General features: G+C 48.6%; 1 protein-coding gene across 1 annotated transcript in view; it reads right to left on the reverse strand.

Annotated features, from left to right (window-relative positions):
• ITGA9 (integrin subunit alpha 9) overlaps nucleotides 1-15,523 on the reverse strand; it is a 373,158-nt gene that overhangs the window by 28,450 nt on the left and 329,185 nt on the right. Inside the window, exon 27 of the mRNA XM_014525097.2 lies at nucleotides 11,587-11,706. Within this exon, the coding sequence (XP_014380583.2) occupies nucleotides 11,587-11,706 (120 nt within the window). The remainder of the gene's footprint in view (nucleotides 1-11,586; nucleotides 11,707-15,523) is intronic.

A 15,523-nucleotide genomic window follows, 5' to 3' on the forward strand; every position in this document is an offset into this window, starting at 1 on the left:
TTCAAATATTCCCGCCAGTGGCTCTGCAATGATGTCGGCCAGTGCCTTCAGCACCCTCGGATGGAGCTCATCCGGGCCTGCCGACTTAAAGGCATCCAGTTCTTCCAAGTGACTCTGCACCATCTCAGGGTCTACGCATGGAAGTCTGGCGCCTTGCTGCTGCCTCTCTACAATCCCAGTGAGAGACTTGTCCTGCCCCTCACTTAGGAACACTGAGGCAAAGAACTCGTTGAGGAGTTCAGCCTTGATGATAAGTGACTGCTTTCTAGAACAACTCATCTTGGAACTGACAAAGGGAAAAGTAATTCTGGACTTAATCCTAAGTAACACATAGGACCTGGTTCAAGAGTGAGCCACTCTGTAATAGTGACCACAGTATAATCACATTTCACATTCTAGCAAGAGGGAATAAGCCAGAAAAGTTCACCACACCAGTATATAACTTTAGAAAGAGAAATTCTACAAAAATGAGGAAGTTAGAAAGAAGTTTAAAGTGGTAATCAAAAACATAAAAATCCTACAAAGCAGCTTGGAAGCTGTTTAAAAGGTGTACTCAGAGAAGATAAAAGGCCATAGCAGAGGAGCTACCATATTTCACAGTGTATAACTTAAGTTTCTGAGGCCACTTTTTAACTCTAAAAATTCAGCCTCAACTTGTACACCGTATCACCGTCCCCTGCAAGTGGTGCTGGGCCCAGCACTCTACCTGACTGGGGTGTGTCAGCCAATCACCAAGCCTGGCCCTGTCTGCTGGGAGCGGTACTGCCAAGCCCAGCCCCAGCCCCTGTGAGCAGTGCCAGGCTCAGCACTCCGCTGGCACAGCTGGGCTCGGCGCAGGGTAGTGCCACTCACAGAGGACAGGGAAGCGCTCAGCGCTCAGCTGGCATGGCCCAGGCAGCACTGCTCGCAGGGGATGGAGGCACGCCAGCTAAGTGTCAAGCCCGACACCACTCGCAGGGGATGAGGATGGTGCCAGACTCAATCCTCAGCTGGCGTGGCCACATCCCCTGTGAGCAGCACTATCTAGACTGTGCCAGCTGAGCACCAAGCCTGGCCACGCCAGCTGAACACTGAACCCAGCACTGCTCACAGGGGACAGGCCTAGGCTCAGTGCTCAGCAGCGTTGTTCATATCAGATAGGGCCAGGCTTGGCGGGTGCACCCCTACCCCCTGAGAGTGGCACAGGGCTCGGTGCTCAGCTGGCACAGCCCAGGCAGTGCCACTCGCAGGGAATAGGGCCACGCCAACTAAGTACTGAGCCTGGCCCATTCCCTGCAAGTAGCACTGCAGCACACATCCATTCCCAGGGTTCCTAGCCCACAGTGAGGATGTGCAGGGGCTAGTATAAGTCAACACTATATTTCTAATCCAAAAAGTTAGGTGGATTTATATAATGGATCTATGATTTTCCTAACTTTTTGGATCAGAAAAGTGGGGTCGACTTACATACCACATCAACCTATACACCATGAAATACAGTAAATTAATTCTTTACATTTTTTTACTGCAAAAGTATGGGGGAAAATTCCTTGCCAGATCAGTCCTTTATAGTAGATAGGTCTAAAGAGTTAGACTGCATTGAAGTGACAACAGAAGAAGTTTTAGAACAAATCAATAAATTAAATGCTAATAAGTCATAGAATCATAGAAAAGTAGGGTTGAAAGGGAGGTCATCTAGTCCAACCTCCTTCACAGCGCAGGACCATCCCCAAATATATCATCCCAGCCAAGGTTTTTCAAGCTGGGCCTTAAAAACCTCCAAGGATGGAGATTCCACCATCTCTCTAAGTCAGTGGTTCCCAATCTGTCGTACACATACCACCAGTGGTATGCAGACAACCTGTCAGTGGTACATGTTAACAGATATATTATAAATACTTTATATGACAAAAATTTGCTGGTGGTACTTAAGGTTGTATCGTCTTAAATTGGTGGTGCGCAATCAGAGTTTGGGAACCGCTGCTCTAGGTAATCTGTTTCAGTGCTTCACCACCCTCCTAATGAGAGAGCTTTTTGTAATATCCAAGTTAAACCTCCCTTGCTGCAACTTAAGACCGTTGCTCCTTGTTCTGTCATCTGCCACAACTGAGAACAGTATAGCTCCATGCTCTTTGGACCCACCCTTCAGGTAGTTGAAGGCTGCAATTAAATGCCCCCTCAGTCTTTTCTTCTCCAGACTAAATAAGCCCAGTTCCTTCAGCCTCTCCTCAGAAGTCATGTGCCCTAGCCCCCAAACCATTTGAGTTGCCCTCTGCTGGACTCTCTCCAATTTGTCCACATTGGTTCTGAAGTTGAGAGCCCAAAACTAGACACAGTACTCCAGGTGTGGCATCACTAGTGCAGAATAGAGGGAAATAATCACCTCCTTCAATCTGCTGGCAACACTCCTACTAGTACAGCCCAGTATGCTGTTAGCTTTCTTGGAAACAAGGGTACACTGCTCACTCATATCCATCTTACTGTCCACAGTAACAACCCAGGTTCTTTCCTGCAGAGCTGCTGCCCAGCCAGTCATGGCTACCGATGCATGGGATTCTTCTGCCTTAAGTGCAGGACTTTGCACTTGTCCTTGTTGAACCTCATGATATTTCTTTTGGCCCAATCCTCCAGTTTGTCTAGGTCACTCTGAATTCTAGCCCTACCCTTCAGTGGATGCATAAGAATTATTTATCAGATTGGATATGACCAAGGAAAGAATGTGTGGGAATGGCTATAATTAGGGTGGCACTGGAAGAAGAGATGGAAGTGGGAAGCAGAGAAGGGAGGTTGAATGGGGCATGGGGACCTGGGATAAACACAAAGTGGAATGCAGCAGACTTGGAAGGAGGAGTCAGGGCAGAACTTCGGGATATTTAAACAAAACATTACAGACAAAAAGACAAGTCTTGCTAATGTGCTTTACAAGCTCCCTCAGGGTCAGTCAAGCAACCACTCTCATGAGCAGGGATCCGGGTTTTCCATTTCCCATAGAAAAACAGAGAAAACCATGGATTTCCTGACTTTATCAGAGAAAAAACTAATTTTCCCTTTTAGCAGAGATACCTGTGGATTTCCCACTTTTGCAAAGAGATCTGCAGGCAGGCAGAGCTCCAGCCTGCAAGAGCTAATTGCAAAAACAGCAGGAAACCCCCAACCCTGTCCGGAGGGGGAGGGAGATGGGGAAAGCACTGGGCCTCAGTCACTCACAGGTTGGCTCAGGCTCACTGTTCGTTCCTGGAGCCTAATGAAGTGGTGCTTGCTGGGGGCCCCCTCTGGCAGGGCTGCAGGTTGCAAGTCATGGCTGGGAGGCACCAGAAGGGCTGGGGGGGGAGGCCCGGGGTGGCCGGTGTGGGTGATTTCCAGGGCTGGGGGAAGAGCCAGCAGGGAAGATAGGGGCAGGGCAGGGCATGTGTGGGTGGGGGCTGAGGAAGCAGGGAGGTGTTGGGGGAATCCCACATGGAGTGTTTGCCAGCGCCATGTGGACCAGGAGTGGTGTGTTATCGATCTTTCAGGGAAGCCACACAGGAAAGCGCATAGCCTGCTCAGGCCGACAGCACACCACTCCAGGTCCATGTGCCGCCAGCTGGGAAGGCACTCCATGTGGATCTTTCCCCAACACCGCCCCAATCCCTCAGTCCCAAGCCAGCTTCTCACAGCAGTGCCCACCCAGCCGGTGCTGTGTGGAGCAGGAGCAGTGTGCTATTGGCCCAAGTGGGCTCCATGCTTCCCTGTGTGGCTTCCCTGAAGGGCCAACAGTGTGCACTTCTGCGGGAAGCTGGCCGGGCAGGCACTTCTGCGGGAAGCCGGCTGGGGGATGAGGGAGCGGGAAGGTTTTGGGGAAAGTCCCAAATGGAGTGCCCGTGCAGCCAGTAGTGCGAGGACTGGGAGTGGCATGCTATCAGCCCTACAGGGAAGCTGCACAGGGAAGTACAGAGCCTGCTTGGGCTGATAGCACATCGCTCCAAGTCCACACACCACTGGCTGGGTGGGAACTCCATGTGGAGCACTCCATGTGGGGAGGGAAGTAGGGAGGAAGGGAAGAGCAGAGCCACGTGGAGAAGCTGCTTGCTGCTGTGAGTTCTGCCCTGCTTCCCTCCCCTGGGCCCTTCACACCCCAGTGGGCATGACCCAGCACAGCAGGGAGCAGCGGAGCAGCACGGATAAGCTGTGAGCTCTGCGCTGCCCTGGTGACACACCTCCTGCGTGCGGGGCTGCAGTGAGAGCAGTAGCACGGGGCTGCGCCCCTCAAAGCAATGGCACATGCGAGGGGTGTGTTGCCAGGGCAGCGCAGACCTCACAATGGCGAGCAGCTTCTCCGTGTGGCTCCACTCTTCCCTGCTGTGACAGGTTGTGCCCACCAGGCTATGGAGGCTCCAAGGGAGGGCAGCAGGGTTGGAGTCCGAGCCCTCAGCCTGTGCCTGCCCTGGGCACAGATCTGGGGGGTGCAGGTCCCCCTGCCCCCTTCAGGAGTGCATGCAGTGGCAAGGAGTCAGCGCTCCCCTCCCCCCCGCCCACAGCAGGTAGCAGGGGGAGTGGGGGCAGGGGGCTGTGGATCCAGGTCTGTAGCCTTGGCAGCTGAGGGCCTTCTCCTGTAGGGCTGGGGGAGCAGGGGCTGTGGGTGGGATGTGATGGGCACCAGGCAGGCTGTGGGGGGGGGGAGGGGGGCACCAGCAGGGTCAGGGGGACTGTGGGGAGCCTTTAATTTTAATAATGGATTTTGGGGTTTTTATGAGAGAATTTGCAATTATTTTTTTTTTAATCAGAGATTTTGCAATTTTATATCAGGGAAAACCAGGATCCCTGTTCCTGAGTCAGGGAAGAAGAATTTGGTCACATCTTGAATAAAATGACCTCAGTTCCATAGATTTATACCCACTTAAGCAGGAAGCGAACGGCACACAATGTGTAAATCAAACACTAGAATAATGTGTCTAAATATTTGGTAATCCATGGTAATTGAATAAGGATGAAACCACTTTTATTCTAGCAAAGCAAGCAATCATCAAATGTCACCACATACTGATGCTGACTTTGGAAGACCCCAAAATTTGGTTTCTGGTAAGGCCCAATCATATTGTTACACAGGTTCTTGTTACAGTTCTAGCTTTCCAGCTCTTTGTTTTATTTTATATAAATCTTGACTTTTTAATACATAAAATCTGTGAATTATTGCAGGATGTGCTCAGCCAATTTTGGCTAATACATCTTTATAGTCAGCCAATTAAGAACTGCAACTTTTCCATGTCAGTCTTATCACACACCACTTTTAATATTGCCAGGAACATTTCACTCTCTACTTGCCAAGGTTATTAAAATATATATATATTTAAATTTATGGTTTCAAAGGACTATTAAAAGCAAACTACAGGTTGACACTAGTAAGGCCTCACTTTTAATTATATTCCTCTGTAACAAAACCAAAATTAACTGTGTCACTTTAATAATTTCATAGATTTCATAGACATTAGGGCTGGAAGGGACCTTGTAAGATCGTCAGGTCCAGCCCCTTGCCCCAAGGGCAGGAAGTCAGCTGGGGTCAAAGGATCCCAGCAAAATAAGCATCCAAATGTTTCTTAAAAGCATCCAGAGTGGTGTTTGCACCACCTTTGGGGGGAGTCTGTTCCAGGCCTTGGGGGCTCGGACAGTAAAGAAGTTTTTCCTTACGTCCAGCCTAAAACGGTCTTGCAGGAGTTTGTGACTGCTGGACCTTGTCATCCCCTGGGGTGCTCTGGTGAACAGGTGTTCCCCCAGATCCTGATGCATAACCCTTATGTACTTATAGGTTGCCACCAAGTCACCCCTGAGTCTGTGCTTCTCCAGGCTGAAGAGTCCCATAGCTCACAGCCTCTCTTCATAAGGCCTGTTCTCTTGCTCTCTGATCATGTGTGACTCTCCTCTGGACTCTTTCAAGCTTCTCCATGTCCTTCCTAAATTGTGGAGCCCAGAATTGGATGCAGTACTCCAGCTGCAGCCTTGCCAAGGCCAAGTACAGCAGGAGGTTGACATCCTGGGTCTTACTCGATATGCATCGGTAGATGCAAGCCAGGGTTTTGTTCACTTTGCCAGCTGCAGTATTGCACTGGTGGCTCAAGTTCATCTTGTGGTCAGTCATGACCCTCAAGTCGCTTTCGGTCATGGTGGTAGTGAGTGTAGCATTACTGAGCCTATAAGTGTGATGTCGGGTTTTTTTCCCCTTGAGGTGGAGCACCTTGCATTTCTCTATACTGAATGCCATCAGGTTTTCATCCGCCCACCTTGCAAGCCTATCAAGGTCAGCCTGGATCACCAGCCTATCCTCAAGCGTGGATACTCTTTACCAAAGTTTGGTGTTGTCAGTTAACTTAGCCAGTCCGCTTCTGACACCAGTGTCCAGATCGTTTATGAACACATTAAAGAGTACAGGTCTGAGAATGGAGTCTTGGGGGACACCACTAGCCACTGAATGTCATGTGGATTCAGTTCCATCAACTAGCACTCTCTGGGTCCAACCTCAGACAGCCAGTTCCCCAGCCATTGGACTGTACAGTAGTAGAGGCCACAGTTGCCTAATCCATGTGGCCTAGTAGACACAGCATTGGATTTTAACTTTGGAGACCTGGGTTCTATTCCCAATTCTGATATTGGTCTGGTAACTGACTTTGCGGCAAATTATCTCTCCTTGCTATGTTTCAACTTCCCTGTAAAATAGAGACAATGATACTTTCCTTCCTTTGAGCCCTTTGAAATCTATGGGTGAAAATAACAATCATGTAAGACAATCACCCTCAGCTGCAAGGAATTGTTTATGATGATAAAAACTAAGTAGTATTTTTTATTACCTGCTGCCTCTCAGAGATTATTTATTCAAAATAGCAGCTTCTGTGTATATGCCTGACTAGCCAATAACTCCAGTGCTCTTACATGCTCAAAGGGCTTGATTCTCAGTCTAATTGATGTTTATTCTATGGTATGGAACTGTATTGTGGTCTGCTGAAGAAACACGATAAGCGTTCCTATTCCTATTAACTAGAATATCTTCAAATGCATCCTGTAGTACAGGGTCTCAACTTCAGAAACTCAGCTATAAATATCAATCTTATGGGTATCAATATATCACAGCAATACATACTTATTTCAAAATTATGTATCACCAGAATCAAGCCCCAGGCCTTTCATATAAGATACTTCACCATTCTGGAAATTATTTTGTCATCTCAGTAGTTGAGATTTGTCACAGTCTCTGCCAAGAAGGGCAAAAATATTTTAGATATGCCAAAATCACACAATCAGAAATACTTCACATTATAGAAAAACACTGTTTTTCAAAATAAGAGACACCAAACAAAAGCTAATCCACATGTGATCATTCTAACAAACACTTATTTTGTGGTCTACCAACCTACGGTGATGCGTCCTTTAAAACCACTGAAAGTCTAACCTCAGAATCCTGGCACAAGGGCAGCACACTGTACAACACACTCTTTTAAACAGTATGAATCATATTGCTGGAGCTCCACAACTAGATGTAAAATAACATTGGACTTGTTCCTTTGTGTGATTTGCTTCCCTCAACACTCGTGGAAGCCTTTACAATGACCTTGTAAATTTCTGAATTTTTAAGAGGGAATCATAGATTCATAGATGTTAGGGTCAGAAGGGACCTCAACAGATCATTGAGTCCGACCCCCTACATAAGCAGAAAAGAGTGCTGGGTTCAGATGACCCCAGCCAGATGCCTATCTAACCTCCTCTTGAAGACCCCCAGGGTAGGGGAGAGCACCACCTCCCTTTGGAGCCTATTCCAGACCTGGGCCACTCGAACTGTGAAGAAGTTCCTCCTAATGTCCAGTCTAAATCTGCTCTCTGCTAGCTCATGGCCATTATTTCTTGTGACCCTGTGACAGGTACACGATCTGGGCTGACCTAAACGGGGCCCGCACACCTGTTTCTGCCCGCCCCCCGTTTTCGGGGGCACCCGCCTGCCTACTCGCCTGCCATGCCTTGTTATTAATTGGTTAATTGGTGTTAATTAGCGGGAGGCTGCCCTTGTACTGCCTCGCTGCCAGGGGGCGCTATCTGCGGCTCCATTTCGTCCCCTACACCGCAGTCCACACCTCGCCGATAAAATGGATGTTATGTCTCAGTCTAATTACGCACAGGCCCCCTATTGTTCTCTCTGGGCCTCCCCTGTCACGCCGCCCCCTCTCTGGGGTCCCCAATAATGCCCCCTCCTCTGGAGCTCCTCGGCAACTGTCCCCCCTCTCTGGGGCTCCCCCAGTAGTGCTGCCCCCTTTCAGGGGCTCACCACTCCCGCTCTGGGGCTTCTCTGTAACTGCCCTCTTCTCTGGGGCTTTCGCCTCCTCTCAGGGCGCTCTGACCTCTCTCGGGGCCTTCTCTGTCAAGCCGCCCTCTCGCTGGGGCTTCTGGGGCTTTCGCCCCCTCTCAGGGTGCTCTGCCCTCTCTCGGGGCCTTCTCTGTCAAGCTCCCTCCTGCTGGGGCTTCTGGGGCTTTCGCTCCCCCTCAGGGCGCTCTGCCCTCTCTCGGGGTCTTCTCTGTCAAGCCGCCCTCTCTCTGGGGCTTTCGCCCCCTCTTGGGCACTCCTCAATACTGCTGCCCTCTTTCTGGGGCCCTCTCTGTCACGTGGCCCCCTCGGGCTCACCATGCCCTCACTGGGGCTCCTCAGTAATGCTCCCTTCTCTGGGGCTTCTCAACTGCCCCCCCCTCTCTGGGGCTGGGGTCTATGCACCGCAAATGCTGCGCCCTCACTGGCACTGGAGTCCTCACATTCCACTGTGAGTCCCCTATGAGGCCTCCTCCAACCCCTAATAGTCTCACCCAAACCACCGGATTAACAGACAGCAACATAAACACAAGCCCTCTGGCTATAACTTAAAATGGAAGCTGCTTGGCCGTAAGAACATTTAAGCCTACCTGGGGATTACTCCATCCCTCAGCAGTGCCCAACGCTGCTCCTGCCGTCAGGCCTCCCCTCTCTTCCATGACAGAGCTCTTTCCTCTTGGGCTGCTGGCGGGGAACTGCCTTTGGCCCCAGCCCCTAGGGTTTATAAAGGGAGCCAGGCCCTGCCCCTAGTGGTCAGCTGACTGTCTCCAGTTGCCCTGGCAACCCACAGCTGGGCTCCTTATTCCCTGCTAGTGTAGACAGCCACAAGATCACCTCTCAGCCTTCTCTTGTGGAGGCTGAAGAGGTCTAGGTCCCTCAGTCTCTCCTCATAGGGCTTGTCCTGTAAGCCCCTAACCATACAAGTAGCCTCCTCTGGACCCTCTCGAGTCTATCAACATCCTTTTTGAAGTACAGCACCCAAAACTGGACGCAGTACTCCCAACTGCGGTCTGACCAGTGCCACATAGAGGGGAAGTATCACCTCCTTGGTACTATTTGTCATGCGTCTGCTGATGTGTGACAAAGTGCAGTTAGCTTTGCTGATGACTTCGTCACACTGACGACTCATGTTCTTCTTGGAGTCCACTAGGACTCCAAGATCCCTTTCCACTTCTGTGCTGTTGAGCAGGTCATTTCCTAGGCAGTAGGTGTGCTAGACATTTTTCCTCCCTAGGTGCAGCACTTTGCATTTTTCCTTGTTGAATTGCATTCTGTTGTTTTCTGCCCACTTGTCCAACCTGTCCAGATCTACTTGCAGTTGTTCCCTGCCCTCCAGCGTGTCCACTTCTGCCCAGTTTGTATCATCCACAAACTTGGACAGAGTACACTTCACTCCCTCATCCAAGTCACTGATGAAGTCATTGAAGAGCAGTGGTCCAAGGACCGAGCCCTTGTGGTACCTCACTGCCCACGTCCTTCCAGGTCAATACCAACCCATCCACCACCACTCTCGGGGTATGACTCTCTAGCCAATTTGCTACCCATTGGACTGTGTAATCATCCAAGTCACAGCCTCTTAATTTGTTCACCAGTATGGGGTGGGATACCATACCGAAGGCCTTCCTGAAGTCTAAGTAAACTATGTCTACCCCTACTCCTGCGTCCAGGTGTTTTGTAACCTGGTCACAAAAAGATACTAGATTAGTCAGGCATGATCTACCTGCTATGAACCCATGCTGGTTTCCCTCAGCATAATTTTTCCTGCTGGGCTGTCACATATATGAGCCTTAATAATCTTTTCAAAGACTTTGCCAAGGATGGAGGTGAGACTGACTGGCCCACAGTTGCCTGGATCCTCTTTCCTCCCCTTCTTGAAAATAGGGACCACATTGGTCCTTTTCCAGTCCTCCGGGACCTGACCTGTGCGCCATGAGTACTCAAATATTCTTGCCAGTGGCTGTGCAATGACATCAGCCAGTGCCTTCAGTACCCTCGGATGGAGCTCATCCAGGCCTGCCGACTTAAACACATCCAGTCCTTCCAAGTGACTCTGCAATATCTCAAAGTCAATGCTTGGTAGTCTGGCGCCCTGCTGTTGCCTCTCTACAATTCCATTGTGAGACTTGTCTTGCCCCTCATTTAGAAGGCAAAGAACTCATTGAGGAGTTCCGCCTTGTCCCCCCTGTCTGTCACCAATTGCTTTTGCCCATTCAGTAGTGGTCCTATACCACCCTGGGCCTTTCTTTTACTCCCTATATATCTGAAAAACAATTTTTTGTTATCCTTAACTTGGGATGTCATCCTCAGCTTCATGGCCTTTCTAACTGCCTCCCTACAACTGCGAGCTGAGGAGATATACTCCTCTTTAGCAATCTCTCCCTGTTTCCACTGCTTATATGCCCCCCTTTTTGCCCTTAGGCTGCTCTGGATTTCTCTGGTCAGCCAAGGAAGCCTCTTTCCCCCTTTCCCCCGCATCGGGATTGTCTCCCTCTGTGCCCAAAGGTTCGCTTCCTTAAGGCACAGTCACCCTTCCTATGGAATCAGCATAAAAGTTCCAAGCTCCTGCCTTCCCAGGTTGACCACAGAGTGGCTGCCATCAGGGTGCTACTACTATCTTCCCCCTTTATCAAATTATAGTGCCTGAGTTACAACCGTTATTTTATGTGGGGTAAAGGTTGACTTAGTGACCACTGACTTTCACATCAGGACTACAAGTTACTTAGCTTGTTTGGGAACATCTCTAAAAATGTCTTCAAAGAGTGGTTCTAAAGAATTCAAGCTTTGTCTTCCCTTCCTCCCCTCTTCTCCTCAACAAGAGTAACCACAGACTGGTTTAGGGGATTCCTGTCTCTCTTATCCAGACAAGTCTACATATGCTAACTCTCAGAGGATTGCTTTATACCTTTCACTTCAATCAGAGCACAGTTCTTCTGAAAAGTCAGGAAGAAATAGCTAAAAAACTTAAGCATGATACAATACTTTAAAAAATGATTCTCTTTTGTTGTGAAAAAGCCATACATTGTTCAATATTTAACATTCTTCAATGCAAATGCCAGCTTATTATTTCATCTCTACAGCAGAAGTTTCCCTGTACCTTAGTAAGGAAAAGGATATGAAAACTCTTTTGATTTATAATGGTTTCTATAATGATATTTAGATGAGTATTTAGCTACTAAAGCAACAAATACTAAATGTACAGGTCATGAGATAAAGAAAGACAAATTTACATTTTATTCCAAGGTTAGGACTAATTTTGGTATTTGCTTTGCATCTGACTATTATCTTACCTTCCATAACAGCACAGCCAACAACAGAAAGATAAGAATTCCCACCAGCAAGCTGATGGCAATTATCCATCCAACTACATACCCACGAGGCTCCAGATTGTGCAAGGCCTCAAAGACCACCTACAAAGCAATTAGAAAAAGATTATTTTATTATTAGAAGCAGTATGGCTTTCTATTGTACTTATCTTATGAACTTCACAGCATTTTGGCTTGCTGATCATATTTTTTTTTAATGACAAATAAACATGGAACACAGCCTTCACTTCCTGTGTTCTGCCTATTTTTCACAAGTGATTTAAGACTTCTTTTAAAATGGGATTCGAGTATTACTAAATATCACCGAACAAATATCTGCTCCCACTCCAAAACTCTTTCACATCTTGCTTCTTTACCAGTCTTCAACAATGCATAGAGGCTTGCATGAAAAACTTTATCCTTCTGTGCATTCAAAATCCCATGACCTCCAAGATTGTTTTGTATTTTTTTATCTTACTCATCAAATCTTCAAGGTTTCCAAAATTGTAGATGCTTTGCATGAAAAACTGTATATGCTGACATCATAACCATTTTCAATGAAGATGGGACAATGTTCCTAGCCATGTTCACTCTCTACTTTATAAGAAATTCAGAATGAATGAGGCATGGGCTCCAATCAGGACTTTCTCCCTCTTGATTCAATCCCTACATAGGTTAATAGGTGCATTGTGAGTGAAGAAAAGACTCACTATGAGGATAGTGAGGATTCCTGACCTCATTCACAGTGTACCTCTCCTTATGTATATGGAAACCATACACATATCTTAAATCAGGGATGCCAGACATGGCCCACAGAGCCACATCATCTGTCCCAGCCCAACTTTTCTCCAACCCAGGCTGGGATGAGAAACTTCCCATGGTGGCAGCCAAGTGCCAGGGTGGCAGCAGCAGTATTAGAGCCCCAGCAACACTGCAGAAACAAGCCTGGCACCGTTGTTTCTTTTGACAGTAGTAGCCAAGTCCTGTGATACTATGGTGCTGCAGGTGCTTCAGTGCTACTGCTAGGGCTGTGCAAATTTCAGCAGGCATTCATTTAGTTTCAGATTTGGACGTTTTTGACGGTTGAAACACTGAATCTGAAACAAAATGCAAGGCTCCAAAATAGCTTCAAAACAAAATGGGCCATCCGAAATGTTTCAGAAATCTTCCAAAATGATTTGGATGTTTCCTAAATGTTTCGGATGTTTCGGAGGCAGGCTTGCAAGGAAAGAGAATCTAAGGGTGGGGGGGAGGACTGCTCTGATACTGACATCTGTAGCTGGCCAGTGACAACGATCTGTCCCTGAGGTCCCTTCCAATCCCAGTGCTCTGGGGGAGGGACAGAGAAGCACCACAAAAAGGCTGTTTGTGAACTGCTGTATGTCATTTTGCAGCTGTATCTGTGAGCGTCTGGAGCAGCAACAGAGAGCAGCATCTGTAAACTTGGCTTGTAGCTTGGTAGTGCCTTTCTACCAAGTTGTAGCCATTGCCATTAATCCTTTCCTATTTACCCTTGCCTACCCTTCCCCAAAAATCCTGTTATTTTTTCTTCCTATTTTTCCTACCCAAACAAAGAGAAAGCAGTGCTTTGGCTGGAAAGCACTCAATACACACACATTTATTAAACACACACTCACACAGACGCACATTTTTTCCAGCACACAAAATATGAAGCATGCTGGAAAGGCAAGTGCCAGGTCTTCTGGCCGGGGAGGGAGAGGAGTCAGAGGGAGAGCTGTAAGTCCCCTCCCCCCACCACCCCTCCAACTTGGACGCAGCCTCTTCCCTAGCACTAGCAGGCATGAGACTTCTGAAGCTGGTGGCAGCAAGGAGGTGGGACCAGTGCCTGCATCTGGACCCCCTCCAATAACACCAGTCATAATAATAACTCCCAGCGCCACCAGCATGACAAGCAGCATCAGCATGATAGTCTCCTCTACCCTCATCTCAGTTCCCAGCCTGAGCCTTCCAGTGCCAGAGGAGGAGCTGGATCTGGAAATAAGAGACCTGAGCTCCCTAGCAAAAGAAATTCTGGGGACTGAGGAGGAATCTGAGTTTGTGCTCTACTCCTAGTTCCCCTAGAGCCAGGTTTCCTTCCCTGGAAGACAGTTCAGAGGAGGCGGAGGTAGAGGTTGTGGAGGCAAGTGGCTCAGCTGAGGCTGCTCCTCCTATTGTTATACCTCTTCCTCCTGAGGAGGGGGATCAGACAGGATCCATACCCACACCCCAGAAGTGAGTGGGTAGTGTGGTGTGGGATCATTTTGAGGTGGCAGAGGATCCCAGGTATCCTTTCTGCCTGCACTGCTGATGTAAGACCAGCCAGGCAAGGCGGAGGAACACTACATCACCAAGGGGATGCTGATGCATCTCTGCAGGCACCACACCCTTGCCCTTGCTCTTCCTCAGCCTGGCACCAGTGGGAGCATGTCCAAAAAGAAGTCCCCCTCTTGCTCCAAAGCTCCCGTCCCCCTGAAGCAGAGGCAGGCCACCCTGAAACAGTGGAGGAAAGGCGGGCACACGGGGGCACGTTGCGAAGGCAAGCGAGATCACTGAGAGCACTGGGGAGATGCTTGCTCTGGATGGTCAGCCCTTCTCCCTAGTTGAGTGGCCAGGTTCAGGCAGCTCATGGTGCTCATGCCCCATCCTACCAAATGCCTGCATCCACCACCATGAGCAGGACTGGTTCCCTCCCTGTATGAGGGATGCAGGCAGTACTTGAGGGAGGAGCTGTGCAAGGCAGGTCCACAGGTGGCCCTGAACTTCACCTCCAACATCTGGAGCAGCCAGGGTGGAGAACATGCCTACCTCTCCCTTACAGGGCACTAGTGCCATCAGTCAGGCTGTCGGTGGGCTCTCCTTCAAGCTAAGGTGATGGACGAATCCCACATGGCAACGGAGATCATGGGGACCATAAAATTCATGGTGCATGGGTGGCTCGTTGGGCAGGGCGAGCTCACCCATGGGTTCATGGTCACTGACAACAGAGTCAACACGGTCAAGGCAGTCCATGATGCCAACTTTGTTGGCATCCACTGTGTGGCACACAAGTTCCACCTCACAGTCAGGGACACCTTGGAAGGGAACAGGGCCGCTGGTGATGGCGCTGTCACAACCGGCCAGCTCATTTCAAAGTGCAGGAAGGTGGCAGGCTACTCCCACCGCAGCATCAAGTGGGGCAAGATGCTGTGGGACAAACAGGCAGAGTTGAGCATCCCGCAGCACAAAATCATGCAGGATGTGGAGACTCAGTGGAGCTCCACATACCTCATGCTAGAAAGGCTGGTGGAGCAACAGAAGGCCATCCATGAGATGGCCTTGCTCGGGAAGATTGAGATCAGTGGCCTGCTTAACAAAACAGTCCTAAATACATCTTTCTTCAGCTCTGCACCATAATAGGAAAAAGGTGAGCAAATGTATTGGTCATGCACAATATGTGAATTTCAAAGTCTTATACTTCAGTCAAAACCTATTTTTCACTGTAAAAAAATATTTCTATTCAACAAAGGGTATTTACTACCAGATATACATTTTATCCCCTAAAAAAACCACAAGGTTGTTTGGTTTGTTCTTTTTCTTAATAAGAAAGGAAAAATATTATCCCTCATTCCCCTCTCCACCCCATTCAAAAACGGGGTGACCTTTGCTCAAAGTTCTCAGAATTTAATCTGAGCTGGGACTGTTGAGAGCAAAATTTTAGACATAAAGGAAAATCTGGGAAACTATAAGTGACTAACAATAGAGAGATTGAATTCAACTGGAAGGCAGCAAAAATGGTATGTTGATAGTAGTCTTATGAAGAGTTCAGATTATGGATTGTATATGATGGTTTGGATAGGGATGATCCTGCCTCAGGCAGGGGGCTGGAATAGATGACCTCTGGAGGTCCCTTCCAGCCCCACTTCTCTATGACTCCCAGATTTCC

This window comes from Alligator sinensis, unplaced genomic scaffold (assembly GCF_000455745.1).
Source record: "Alligator sinensis unplaced genomic scaffold, ASM45574v1 scaffold763_1, whole genome shotgun sequence".
NCBI classification, from domain to species: domain Eukaryota; kingdom Metazoa; phylum Chordata; order Crocodylia; family Alligatoridae; genus Alligator; species Alligator sinensis.